This window comes from Calidris pugnax, unplaced genomic scaffold, assembly GCF_001431845.1.
Source record: "Calidris pugnax isolate Ruff unplaced genomic scaffold, ASM143184v1 scaffold492, whole genome shotgun sequence".
In the NCBI taxonomy this organism is placed as follows: domain Eukaryota; kingdom Metazoa; phylum Chordata; class Aves; order Charadriiformes; family Scolopacidae; genus Calidris; species Calidris pugnax.
Window position 1 is genome coordinate 139935 of NW_015091453.1, and position 12988 is coordinate 152922.

The following is a 12988-nucleotide window of genomic DNA, read 5'->3' on the forward strand; positions in this document are numbered from 1 at the left end:
CCCCCCCCCCCCCTCCTGCTCCGCCGCCGCCCAGGGACGCGTCCGAACGAAGACGGTGAAGAAGGCGGCGCGGGTGATCATCGAGAAGTACTACACCCGCCTGGGGAACGACTTCCACACCAACAAGCGGGTGTGCGAGGAGATCGCCATCATCCCCAGCAAGAAGCTGCGCAACAAGATCGCGGGGTGAGGCGGGGGGGGACGTCGAAAGTGATCTCGGCCTCGGCCGTGGCCCGGTCATCGATAGTGCAGGGAGAGGAACGCCGAGAGCCTTCCCGTGTTTGGGGGGGGCCTCACCCCCCTCCCAAACCCTGTTGCTGTCGGACACTTCCCCATCCCCCGGAGGTGGCGGGACATCTCCCGGGGTTTGGTGGTGCCGCATCACCCGGGCTGGTGGTGGGACAACGCTAGGCTTGATGGTGGGATACCTCTGGGACATGGTGGGACATCACCTGGGCTGGTGGTGGGACGTTGCCGGGACTTGGTGGGACAACACTGGGCTCGGTGGTGGGACATCACCAAGGTGGGACCGTGCCACAGCTGCCAGTGGGGGCTCTTCTCCTCAGCCTGGTGTGATTCTGGGAGGATGAGGGTGGAGAAGGGAGAGCTGGGCTGTGGGAGCACAAGGAAACCCTGGATGGTCCTCTCTGCCCCCCGCAGGTATGTCACCCACTTGATGAAGCGTATTCAGAGGGGACCCGTCCGAGGCATCTCCATCAAACTGCAGGAGGAGGAGAGGGAGAGGAGGGACAACTACGTCCCCGAGGTGAGGCTCCCGCTGCACTCGAGTGCCTGCTTTGGTGTCTGTCCTACCTCAAGGTGTCTTCTCTGTTGGTGTCCCCAAATGTCTTTGAAACCAAACCTCAGCCAGGAGGAGCTGAGGAGGGTTTGGGTGATGAGGCAGATTTTGGTCTCATATTAGGGCCCTCTCCCCAAAAGGGCTGCCCGGGGTGGAAGGAGCAGCTGCCTTCCTGCAGTGGGCAGATGATGTCCCTTCTCGATTTTCCTAACTTAAAATGAGGGAAAAATAAATAACTGGATGGGCTGGAGGAGGATGTTTCAGAGTGGCTTAAAACCTGCTGTGCAGCAGGTGTCGCTGGAGAGAGGGACTTGGTGAAACCCCCTCTCCTCTTGGACCTACCTTCACCAGGGGTTGAGGTCTTGCCCCTGACCTCCCTGGAGCTGGTGGTGCAGGGAGAGGAGCTCTGAAAGCATGTCCTGTGTTGGGTGGGTTCAGTCCCGTCCCTCCCAAACGCTTGTACTGCTCTTCCACGTCTCCTTGCTCAACTTGTGGTGGAGCTCCTGGTTTCTGCCCTGCACAAAACCGCTCGGGTCTGTCACCTCGGCTCTCGCAAAACGTCAGTGTTGGGGCTTGGCCACGTGGAAGGTTGTTTCAGTGATGATCTCAGAGGGAGAGGTGGGATGTCACAGGATCCTCAGCAGCACAGAAAGGCGGGTTGATGCTGTCCTCCCACCTGGAGATCTGCCTCAGGAATGCTGTCTCTGCTTTGCCACCTTAGTTTTGTACCCCAGGGAGAGGTGACACACAAGAGACCAGGGCTTGGTCTGACTCCCTCACTCCTCACAGGTAGAATTTACTTGTGAAACCCTGGCAGCTCCGTGCGGATCCTCTCACAGATGCCTCCAAGCCCCAGATGTTAGGTGTCAGCACAGTGCTGACCAGCACAGCTGGTGTCAGGGCTTGGAGGAACCAAGCCCCACCAGTTTGGGGTTACTGTCCCCGTGTTTCACATAATGACCTACCAGCTGAGTTTCAAAGGCAGGATAAGGTGGTGCTGGTGGGAGAGGTCACTCCTGGAGGGACCCTAAAGCAGGGAAGGAGCATCTGTGCTGTACTTGAATGGTCATCCTTCATGGTTTCTGCCAAAAATGTACTGGTGTGATGTAGCTTCTTGGGGAAAGAAGCGTGTGGAGATGGAGGTTTGGGATCTGGAGCAGGTTGGAGGAGGCTGCTCTGGATTTGAAGAGCAGACCTCAGGTCCTGGAGTGGGACAGCCCAGTTGGTCACTTGGCATTGCAGTGGTCAGGCTCCAGCCTTGGGGACCCATGTCACAGGATGAGTGCGAGTGTTGGTGGTGGCCACCAGGACCAGTGCAGTGGTGGATCCAACCCCGTCTCCTCCCAGCCGCCTTGGTGTGGAGCTGGTTAGGCCTCACGTTTCCAGAGACTTGCTATAAGACAGATTCTTCTCCCTGTGTGGGGCTTCTCTGCTTCCCGGTGGCCTCTTGCGGTGTTTTGGCAGGAGATCTGGATCCTCTTGGGGTCCTTGTCCTGTTGCTGGAGCCGTTCCCCACAATGGGCAGAGAGATCTTGTTCGTGTGGAAAAAAGATCTAGGCAGCACTGCATGGGGGGAGGTCCCTTCCAACAGCCCCTTTGTGGTGGGATGGGAGTGGAGTGGGTGTGTAGGGACCCACAGGGATGTGGCTGTGGGTCCTCATCAAACTCTGTCCATCTCTCCTCTGTCCCCAGGTCTCTGCCCTCGACCAGGAGATTATCGAAGTGGACCCAGACACCAAGGAAATGCTGAAACTCCTGGTGAGTGGCCCCAGCTGTCCCCCTGCCCTGTCCCCCGGTGGCATGTCCCCACCAGTGCTCCCGCTGCCCTGAGGGGCTTGGTGGTGTCAGCTGAAGGCTTCGATGCTCTGGGCACGTGGCGGGTGCTGACCCCAGGGCCCCCTCCTCAGCTCTCGCTGGGTGGAGGTGAATGTGGCTTCACGCTCAAAAAGACCAGGTTCCCCTCACCGATGAGCTGACCTCTGCAGCGAGGTGGTCGTGTCCCCTTCTTTCTGGAGACATGAACCCACCCTTCGTGCTACCACGGCACCTTCCCACTCCTCCTGGGGGAGGTCTGTCTCTGTCCTCGGTGGGGCCAGGTGCAGATGGTGGGCAGGGCAGTGTGACCGATCCCCATCCCGTGCTGTTTTCCAGGACTTCGGCAGCCTGTCCAACCTGCAGGTGACGCAGCCCACCGTGGGGATGAACTTCAAAACGCCCCGAGGAGCGCTCTGAGTCGGTCGCTGTATGTCACTTTTCCAATAAACGTGGGGAAACCATCTCAGCCTGCCTTGGTCTTTGGGAGCCTGCGTCCCCCGGGATGAGGAGGGAGGGCTGGTTCCTTGGGGTGCTGCGTCCCCAATATGGGTCTCCAGCGCATCAGAGGGTGAGGAGGACTTGACACCAGCATCTGTGTGGGTCCTCTCCTGGCTGTTTTGGGGTGAGGTGCCAAGCTGTTATCTTACGGGCTCTCCTGCGGGATGCAGCCAGGAGAAGACAACAGTAGTGGCTCCTTGGAGCTTGCTGGAGCTCCTGCCTACACCTCCTTCTGAGCGGTCAGCCGTGCCAGAATAAAAGTTGCTTTTTATGACTGCAGTGGTCACTTTTAAGTGCTTAAATGAAAGGAAAAAGTCTTGCTGATAGTTTTCTATGTATGAGGGGAGTGAAGAGAAAGCTCCGGGGAGACCTTATAGCGGCCTTTCAATACCTGAAGGGTGCCTATAGAAGAGCTGGACAAAGACTCTTTGCCAGGAAGTGTAATAATAGGACAAGGGAAAACGGTTTTAAATTGGAAGAAAAAAGATTCAGATTAGATCTCAGGAAGAAATGTTTTACTCTGAGGGTGGTGAGACACTGGAACAGGCTGCCCAGGGAAGTTGTGGCTGCCCCATCCCTGGAGGGGTTCAAGGCCAGGCTGGATGGGGCCTTGAGCAACCTGCTCTGGTGGGAGGTGTCCCTGCCCAGGGCAGGGGGGTTGGAACTCGATGATCCTTGAGGTCCCTTCCAACCCAAACCATTCTGTGATTCTGAGGAGAGCACTGTGTCTGGGGGTGGAAGCTCCCTGTGGAGATAGGCCCTGGTGAGGCTTCTCTCCTTCCCCCAGAGAGATGCTTGGTCCAACAATCTCCAGGTTGCAACAGGCGTGGAAGAGTTTCAGGGTTCACCCCCCGAAGCTCCTGTCCAGAGGCAGAGGAGACCTACAGGTCTCCCTTCTCCTTGGCTGGTGGCATCACCCAGGGGTTCCAGCTGCTGGCAGTGCTCCTGGATGCCCAGCTGGACGAAGGTCCCCAGGCTTTTCTCTCCCTGCTTCAGGTGACCAGCTCCATCATGAGGTGGGTTTGCCTTAGGGCACGTCTAGGGTTGTGTGATCAACATCTCTGTAAACCCACCCAGCTCACCGTGTGCCTGGGAGGGGACAGCCAGCTCCTCTCCTCTCCTGCCAACCCCACCACAGTGCTGGTCCCACCAGGGTGACCTCCCTGCCAGGACACCTTCGCGACCCACCAAGGAAAACTCTTTGCAGCCACATCTTGCAACCTCTGGTACAAATAAAAAGACAAAGGATTTGTGGTTTTGGGAAGAAATAACCTGTATTTGTTTGCCAAGGAATTTCTTTTAAATAGTTACTTACAGAGGAAAATGCTGAGAGTAAGTGTAGGCAGGTATTTAAATACACATTGAACGTGCCGAGCTGCCAAGCGGGGATAACTCATAAATCCCCCGCGTACCACGGAGATTTAACTCAGAGTTTGCAGCTCGATGCCACCAATCTCTTCACTATTCAACCAACCAAAACCCCGGGAGGACGCAGACCTGACGGTTCAACCAACCACTGAGTGCGGAAGGGCGCGAGCGCGGAGGCAGCCGGGCGTCTCACCACGGGACTGAGCTCCCCGACGCGCCCGGTGGCTGGCTGGAAGGGGAGCTGCTGGTGTCAACGGCCGCACGCTACTTACAATTTCCTCTTGGTTCTGGTCTTGGCGTCGGGGTGAATGCTGATGCCGTTCTGGATCCAATAGGCCGTGTAGCCTGAGGTGCCAGGAATGAAGTCGCGGAGCTCCCCGGAGTATTTCCTCATGTCGCGGGCGGAGACGTAGCCTGGGAGGGGGGAAGGTGGGTCTCACCGGGGGAGCTGCCCCTTCTCCCGTGAAGCGAGGACGAGGGACAATGAAGGGAGCGATCCCGGTCGCACCCACCGCCGCTGCGCTGCTGCCAGCCCCGGCAGGAAGCGAGGAGGACACAGGGGTGGGGGCACGGGGGTGTCCCTGCTTCATCCCCACACGTTTTCAGGAGTATTTTCCAATCCTTAAAAAAAAAAAATCTACCGACGCCAAACGTTACCTGTCACCATGTTATTCAGGGGGTATTCCTGGAGGGCGCGGTACGGAAACTCCCCCTGGGTGGGAGCTCTGGAGCCTGTTTCTTCTTCTTCGCTGCTGTATTGGGGGAGAAAAGGAAATGTGCATTATTTCCTCTGTATCGGGGGAGAAAAGGAAATGTGCATTATTTCCTGTGTGTTGGGGATCTCTTGAAATCGGGGGTGGGGAGGGGTGCATCCAAATCCTCCTGCCGAGGGCAGGGAAATACCTTTCAGCCAGGTCCAGCACATCCTCCTCCTCTTCCTCCTCACGGCCCTTTCTCTCCGCCTGCACTTCCCCCGCCAGGCTGTCGTCGGGCTGCGAGCACCGATGCAGAGTTGGGTTAAAATTGCACCCTGACGACCCCGCAAAACACGAGAGACCGAGACCAGGCGAGCAGTATTTCTAGGACTTGCAATTTCAAGCATAATACAATTTGAAAACCAATCACATTTTTGCTGCAGAAGTAACTGAGAAGTTGCCCTGGGAAGAGAGCAGTCTCTCCGCCTGCACTTCCCCCGCCAGGCTGTCGTCGGGCTGCGAGCACCGATGCAGAGTTGGGTTAAAATTGCACCCTGACGACCCCGCAAAACACGAGAGACCGAGACCAGGCGAGCAGTATTTCTAGGACTTGCAATTTCAAGCATAATACAATTTGAAAACCAATCACATTTTTGCTGCAGAAGTAACTGAGAAGTTGCCCTGGGAAGAGAGCAGGCAGTGTCTCGGAGCTGCTCGGGGAAGGAAAACCCTGCGTGGAAGGGCTGAGCTCAGAGCTGGGCCATCAGCATCTGCGGAGGGATGAGCCGGGGAGAGGGAGCAGGAAACCCCTCCTGCGCCTCCCTGGCTCCTCCCTGTGCTGTCCCCACTGCCATGTCACCCTGGGAGGGACACGCAGCCCCGCAAGCACAAGAGCATTCGATCTCTTATTTGGGTCTGGGATGGAACCCAGGCTCCCTGAAGTTGATATAACTGGTGGGTTGTTTTTTTTTTAAGCTACACCTCCTGTAAGGATGTATTTCCCATCTTACCTGGTCAGCAAGGGAATCATCCTCCTGCTCCCAAATAAAACCACCGATTTGCCTTCTGATTTCTGCCATGAACAAAGAAACAAATGACCGTGAGAGCATCAAATAACGTGACGGGGGCAGCAATCACTGCCTGAGTGAGCCCCAGCCTCTCCAGGGGGAGTGAAGGCAGGAGCTCACTGCCCGGCACCACTCGCTAGTGCAGTAGAAAAGATGTTAGTTCTTCTGTCCCTGGGGAGGAAGAATCACTCCCAGCGGAAGGGAATTCCCTCCACCGAGAGCAGAAGTAACTGGAGGTTCTGGTTTGCACCCCCAAAAAGCTGTGCTCATGGGGAGCCAAGCCCTGGTGGGTTGTTTTTTTTTGTCCCCTGACCTTCCTGCAGGCAGGCGGGTGGCAGGACAAAGTGGCCCAGAACCACCAAGGGCTTTGCTCCGGCGCCGCTGCTCGCCCACGCGGAGAGGTAGCGGGAGTGGAAGACGGTAGCTCTGCCCTCCAGGTAATCCAGGCTCTCGTGTATCCTGGAAGAGAAAAAGACAGCTGGTGTCCAAAGGTAAACCTGAAAAAAAAAAGCAATGAAAAACTTTAGAGGGATATTGTCATTAAAACTGATCTGCTGTGGTATTTTTGCCAAAAGCACCTAATTTGTAATCTATAATTTTCTAACTATGAGACTCGACCAGCAGTGTCCCATTACAGCGCCGGGTGCGGGCACCTCCTGAGAGCAGCCTGGAGGAAGGACACCGGGGACCGGGTAAACACATATTTGTAGGGACCAAATGGCACCGTTCTGCACTCTGCTCTTGAGATGAGACCGGTTCTTCAGGGACGAGGGAAAAATGGCATTTTTATTTATTTGTTCTTAACCCTGCTGGTGCCTGCTCAGGCTCACAGTGCAGTGGGGACCAGCGGCACCGCAGCTGAGCGAGGAAGGGTGAGTGGAGGATGCTCAAGCACTCACCATCCTCCTTAGAGGTGAATTAAATACTGTTTGGCTTTAAGGGTGTGGATAATTATTACAATTTTCCCAAGAAATAATCTGAATAGATACACTGAACAAAAAAAATTTTTAAAAAATTATCTATAATTTCCCCTGGGGGAACAACCCAATCCAGCGTGTGGGAAATGAGCTAAGTTTTGCTTCAGCTGATTGATATATTCTTGTTAGTGTGTCAGTACTAACAAAGGAGTCTTAGTGATAGTAGAGTCTAATAAATTGTATCCAATTAATCTCCAGCAATGCCCTTGGTCTGTCAAGGGATCCTTGTTGGCAGAGCGTTATCCAGGTGAAGAGAAACAGACTGGAACATGGCCTTCAACACAGGAACCCAGAGGGGAGGGGAGTATCAATAAGGCCAAAGAAACCAGTCTTGGACAGTAAATCTGCCAAGTAGATGGTAGCAAAGACTGTGAAATAACGTGTGGCGTAATCAACTAATCAAAGGCGTGTTGAGGATAATGATTTCGTAGAATAGGTGTGTGTGTGTGCCTTATATGGGAAAAAGGTGTGAACTAAACCTGTAACAGGTTGGGCGGTCGGGAAGAAGGTGAGCTCCAACTTCTCAGCCAACGAGACGAGAGACAGAAACCCAGGCGGCCAGGATAAGGGTATAAAATACCTGAAAGCTGAAAGATCAGCCTGCATCTATTTTTGGTGCACCCGATTCAGCACTGTTTTGTATTAATAAATTTTTAACCTTTGCTTCGGTGACTTTGTCCTTTTTAAAGTCTAAAATGTGAGGTGGTGTTTCTCACAATTGGGATGCTGTGGCGGAAGGCAGGTGCTTACTCCAGATTTCCACTCCACAGCTGGAGTGGGTGGCTGAAGGATGACAAAAATCTAAGCCAGTTTTATGCATTTGTGAGTTAAAAGCTGCTGCTCAGTCCAGCCTGGCAAAGCCTGCTGCAGAGCACTGCGAGAAAACGTCGCGGCTCCCTTTCGCAGAAATATATTTATAATATATTGAATATATATAAATATTTGCTTGCTGAAGGAAGACCATGAATAGCTTTTCCTTATATTTGTACAAATGTTCTTGAGCTCTTGGATTTTTTATATTAAGCAAGCGAAGGAAAATAGCAATTTAGCCCTTTTCCAGCCATTTTTACCCCTGAGCTTGCTTTCAGAGTTAACCCATTCTGGGTTTTTTTCCACCTGGTTCCTCGAGGTGGTGTTGCCTCTGTTTTAGTTTTCCAGCAGATCAATCTAGATCCTAACACATCAATGGGTTTTGCAGCCGTTTTCTGTTTTGTCTCGCTATGGTTTAGCATGGGGGTGAGTTTTCAGACTCCACAAAGCAGTAAAACCCCGGCAGACCTGGACCAGGGACCCTAAAAACACCACCCTGCCATTTCAAGGATGTCGCTTTCCATTAAATAGTTTACATTAAATCTATTTATCTTAAAACCCTTCTCTATGCCTCCATGCATCTCTGTTTCTCCACGGGGTGGAGACGGCTCAATGTGAGGGTGAAGGATGCAGGCATCTCCCAAGCAAGGAGGGTGTGGGGGTGATGCTGCGGGGGAGCAGAGCTCACCTGCGGGTGTCTGGGTGATCGGCATCGCTGCTGAAGAGGTAGTCGGCGTCCTGCCGGTGGGCCAGGGCCCCGCCGCCAGCCGCTGTTGGGGGAAGAGGGGTGAGGAGGAAGGTGGACACCCCAAGGGGTCCCCCGCTTTGGGGTGGCCTGGGATGGGGACAGCTGCCCGGGCTGGCTGTGGGGCCACAGGGGTAAGTGGGAGCTGTGATGGGCCCCCTCATGACTGTGGGTCTCTCCCAGCCCCACTGGGGGCTCTTCTAGCCTTCTCCTCAGTACGGGGACATCCGGGGGGGACACCTGCCAAAGCCATGCTCTGCCCTGCTGGGGGCGACACAGACCTGCTCAGCCCCACTGAGGGGTGACAGGACCATGTCCCTACTAAAGGGTGACAGGTTTATCCTCCCATTGCTCTGCCCCACTGAGGGGTGACGGCGCCATGTCTCCAGTGCTCTACCCCATTGGGGGGGTGACAGAGCTGTGTCCATACTGAGGGGTGACAGGGCCATGCCTCCATTGCTCTGCCCCACTGAGGGGTGACAGGGCCGTGTCCCCACTGCTCTGCCCCACCGAGAGGTGATGGGGCTGTGTCCTACTAGGGGGTGACAGGTCTATGCTCCCATTGCTCTGCCCCACTGAGGGGTGACGGTGCCATGTCCCCACTGCTCTACCCCATTGGGGGGGTGACAGGGCTGTGTCCATACTGCGGGGTGACAGGGCCATGTCCCCACTGAGGGGTGAGAGGACCATGCCTCCATTGCTCTGCCCCACTGAGGGGTGACAGGTCTATGCTCCCATTGCTCGGCCCCACTGAGGGGTGACAGGGCCGTGTCCCCACCACACAGCCCCACCGCGGCCGTGTGCCAGCTCCGCGCCCCACGGCCCGCCCCGGCTGCCCTCACCCCACAGCTCCCGTGGGCCCGGGCTGACGCTCTGCGAGAACCAGGCGCGGCGGCCGCGGAACATCGCGACGGGAAGAGGCGGAGGCCGCGGCGGGAGGAGGAGGATCCCTGAGGGGCGGAGGGAGGGCGCCGTGGGGCGGTGGCGGCGGCGGCGGGAACACCCCGGGGGACGGCAGGTGGAGAAGCGCTGAGGGGCGGCGCGGTGCTTCGAGGGGCCGTGGGCGTTTGCTGGGCCGCCCCCTTCGGGTGTTTCAGGCACCCGTAAGTGGGGCCGTACAGGTTTCACACGGGCCCCGGTGAGGACTCCCGGCCCCGCTGCCGCCTCCCCTTGCCTGTCTGCCTGAGGTTGAGCGCCCCAAAATGGCGGCGGGTGACCCCCAGCCTCCCCGTTGCCTGTCTGCCTGCAGCTGAGTGCCCCAAAATGGCGGCAGGTGACCCCCAGCCCCACAGCGCTGGGCCAGGAGTGGGGTTCAACCTCCTCTGGAGACTCTCCGGCCAACTGGTGTCACCCCTGGGAAGGGGACGGGACAAGCCAAGGGCATGGAGGAGATGGCATCTGTGGCTGTGCCCAGGAGAAGGCGGGTGGCCACGGCCCTCTCCTCTCCTGCCATCCCTCTGCACCATCCTCTTCCAGCTTGTGCAGAAAGGTGAGGCAAAACCCTTCATGCTATGGCCTCCATCACTGCCCTGTCTCGACTCCTTCCCTCTGTTCCATGGGGAGAATGAGCTCCCCTGGAGTGGCTCCATATTCCTTTTCTCTGCAAGTGGTGGCAAAAGAGGAGGTAGTGAGAAAAGGACAATGTCTCCCTGCCTGGATTTTGTGTCCTCCCATGTCTGCTGGATCAGAGCCTGGAGCTGCTCACCAGAACCCGTCCCCACCTGACAGCACGTGGTTTGTGCTGCGGAGGGAGCAAACCATCCTGCCAGGCAGTGCGTGATCACCAAAGCTGGTGAAGCATAGAATCGTTCAGGTTGGAAAAGACCCTTGGGATCATTGAGTCCAACCATCTACCCTACTCTACAAAGTTCTCCCCTACACCGTATCCCCCAACACCACATCTAAATGACTCTTAAACACATTCAGGGATGGTGACTCAACCACCTCCCTGGGCAGCCTATTCCAGTCTCTGACCACTCTTTCTGTTAAGAATTGTTTCTCAATGTTCAGTCTAAACCTCCCCTGTTGCAGCTTGAAGCTATTCCCTCTTCTTCTATCACTAATGACCTGTGAGAAGAGACCAGCACCAACCTCTCTACAGTGTCCTTTCAAGCAGTTGTAGAGAGTGATGAGGTCTCCCCTCAGCCTCCTCTTCCTCAAACTAAACAGTCCCAGCTTCTTCAATTGCTCTTCATAAGATTTATTCTCCAGGCCCTTCACCAGCTTCGTTGCCCTCCTCTGCACTCGCTCCAGCACCTTGAGATCTCTCTTGGGTTGAGGTGCCCAAAACAGGACACAGATGCCCAAAACTGGACACAAACGGGGCAAGTCCTGCCCAGCAGTACATACGGGTGGGACACAGCCATGTGAGGGTTCAACCTGGTCTCCTCCACACTCGGATTTCCTGCACATCCTAGGAGAAAGATTTACTAGTGCACATACATAAGGCAAGCTGAATACACCCCAAAAGGCAAAGTTAGGTGTCAGCAGTCCTGGAAAATTATGCAGAAACCCCTGGTCTTTGAGTATTACTAATTTTTAAATCAAGTTTTTGCACAAGCTGAAGAATTATTTCTGCTTGCACTTGCCTTTCTACAAAAGACTTGATAACGCTGGCAAATTAAAGGAGAAAAAGGAGAGGTGTTAGGCCACATTTAACTGCTGGGTGGCACAGGTGAGCCAGCTGAGTTGAGCTGAAATGGGCCAACCTGTGTGACGCAGCTGGAGCTGACCTGGGGCTGTGCAGCCTTCCCTCTTGCAGACACCACCTGGGTATTTTTGGGGAAAAAAAACGCTGTGGATATTCACCTTTACCCACCTCGCTGTGGTTTGCTTGCTGGAGAGCAAGCAGACAGAAACTCCATTCCCACAGAGCTGGAGCTGTGGCAGCAGAGCCGGGACTGGATGTGCTTGGTTGACACTTTTCTTGGGCAATGTCTGTGTTCAGCCATGTGTCTTGAACCATTTTTCCTTGCTCTTGCCCCCATTCCTTCAGCTTTTCTCCCTACTATACAGGAACTGGTGAAACTTTAAGAACTCCAAGGAGATGTGATGTTTAAGAAATTGGTCTTGAAAATGGTTGTCCTAAATCATCCTAGAAGTTGTTTTCCTAAAACCACTCATTTTTGGTTGACTCGGGAAATAAGTTTGCTTGGAGCAAAATTGCTTGTATTTCCTAAAGCACAAGTGAGGCTCGTTTCATGCTTCAAACTTGCCAAGGTATCCCTCAACAGCTCCATCCCCTGGAACTTTCACTGAAAGGCCAGCAGCAGCTACCTCCCCGGTACCTGTGGAGCCCCCAAGCCAGACCCCAAGGATGCCTGATAAAACAGTTAAGATTTTTTTAGATACGGTCCTGAAATTCAGATATTAATCAAAATGCACCAGCCCCTGCGATTGGTATACATTGTTCTCCCCCGGAGAGGGGGATTTTTGAGTAAGCTCTCAAAATATTTCCTAAGAAAGACCACAAAAAGCCCACAGATGCAATCAGGACAAAGGCTTGTCTGGTGTGGGAAGATGTTGATGTAAGTTTCCTTTGGAGACGCGGTTGGCTCATGCTGCCTGTGCTGCGGTGTCTCCAACTTCTGCAGTCAACTCCACCCGTGTCCTACTTAGGATGAAGTTTTTCTGTTGGTGTGCTGCACCCAGTTGTTACGCTCTGATGTTCTTGATGTCAGGTGGTAAAGGTGAAACTGAGATGGTGGTAGATACTTTGTGATCCAGATGAGGAAGCCAGGTCCATGTCTCAAGCCACCTCAGGCTCTTGCAGCAAGCTGTGCTGTTCTGCTGGGGGTCTCTGGAGGAGAAGCCCAAACCTTTTCCTCCCTCTCAGACTGTATCTTCTACTACAGAAGGACCACTGCTAGGGCTGGGCTGGTCCATGGCTGGTCTCCAGAGCAAGGCTGGCATTGGAGGCTGAGCCGGTGAGTCCTACCACCCTAGGATGGGAGACGAGTGCTTTGCATGACCACCCAGCTGTGACATCCCCACCTCTCCTGGTTTGAATGCTCCTCTGCTGGGCACAAAGGGATACCCATAACCACTCTCTTCACCCCAGCAACCTCTAACTGGGGCATTTGGAACTACAACAGTTTGGATTTTCCTAATCCTTAACAGAAAACATTGTTATAGTGGAAAAAGCTATGAAACACCAGTCACACCAGATCTTAATACACCCAAGAAGAGACATGTGGTGGATCACATGCGCTGGG

At 54.7% G+C, this 12988-nt stretch overlaps 2 protein-coding genes across 2 annotated transcripts; one reads left to right on the forward strand and one right to left on the reverse strand.

Moving 5' to 3' along the window:
• Nucleotides 1-7: 7 nt before the first annotated feature.
• RPS17 (ribosomal protein S17) lies at nucleotides 8-3080 on the forward strand (the record flags this gene model as incomplete). The annotated part of the gene is made up of 4 exons (XM_014961614.1): nucleotides 8-186; nucleotides 661-766; nucleotides 2492-2557; nucleotides 2951-3080. Coding segments are annotated over 4 exons (432 nt in total), but the record flags the coding sequence as incomplete, so codon positions are not given.
• Nucleotides 3081-4442: 1362 nt separating this feature from the next.
• Nucleotides 4443-9683, reverse strand: LOC106899708 (chromosome unknown open reading frame, human C15orf43). The gene is made up of 7 exons (XM_014961595.1): nucleotides 9617-9683; nucleotides 8718-8799; nucleotides 6556-6701; nucleotides 6186-6247; nucleotides 5384-5472; nucleotides 5138-5229; nucleotides 4443-4894 (listed from the first exon to the last, which is right to left on the reverse strand). Exons 1-7 carry the CDS (start codon nucleotides 9678-9680, stop codon nucleotides 4749-4751), a joined length of 681 nt encoding a protein of 226 aa, XP_014817081.1. The 5' UTR covers nucleotides 9681-9683; the 3' UTR covers nucleotides 4443-4748.
• Nucleotides 9684-12988: the final 3305 nt, after the last annotated feature.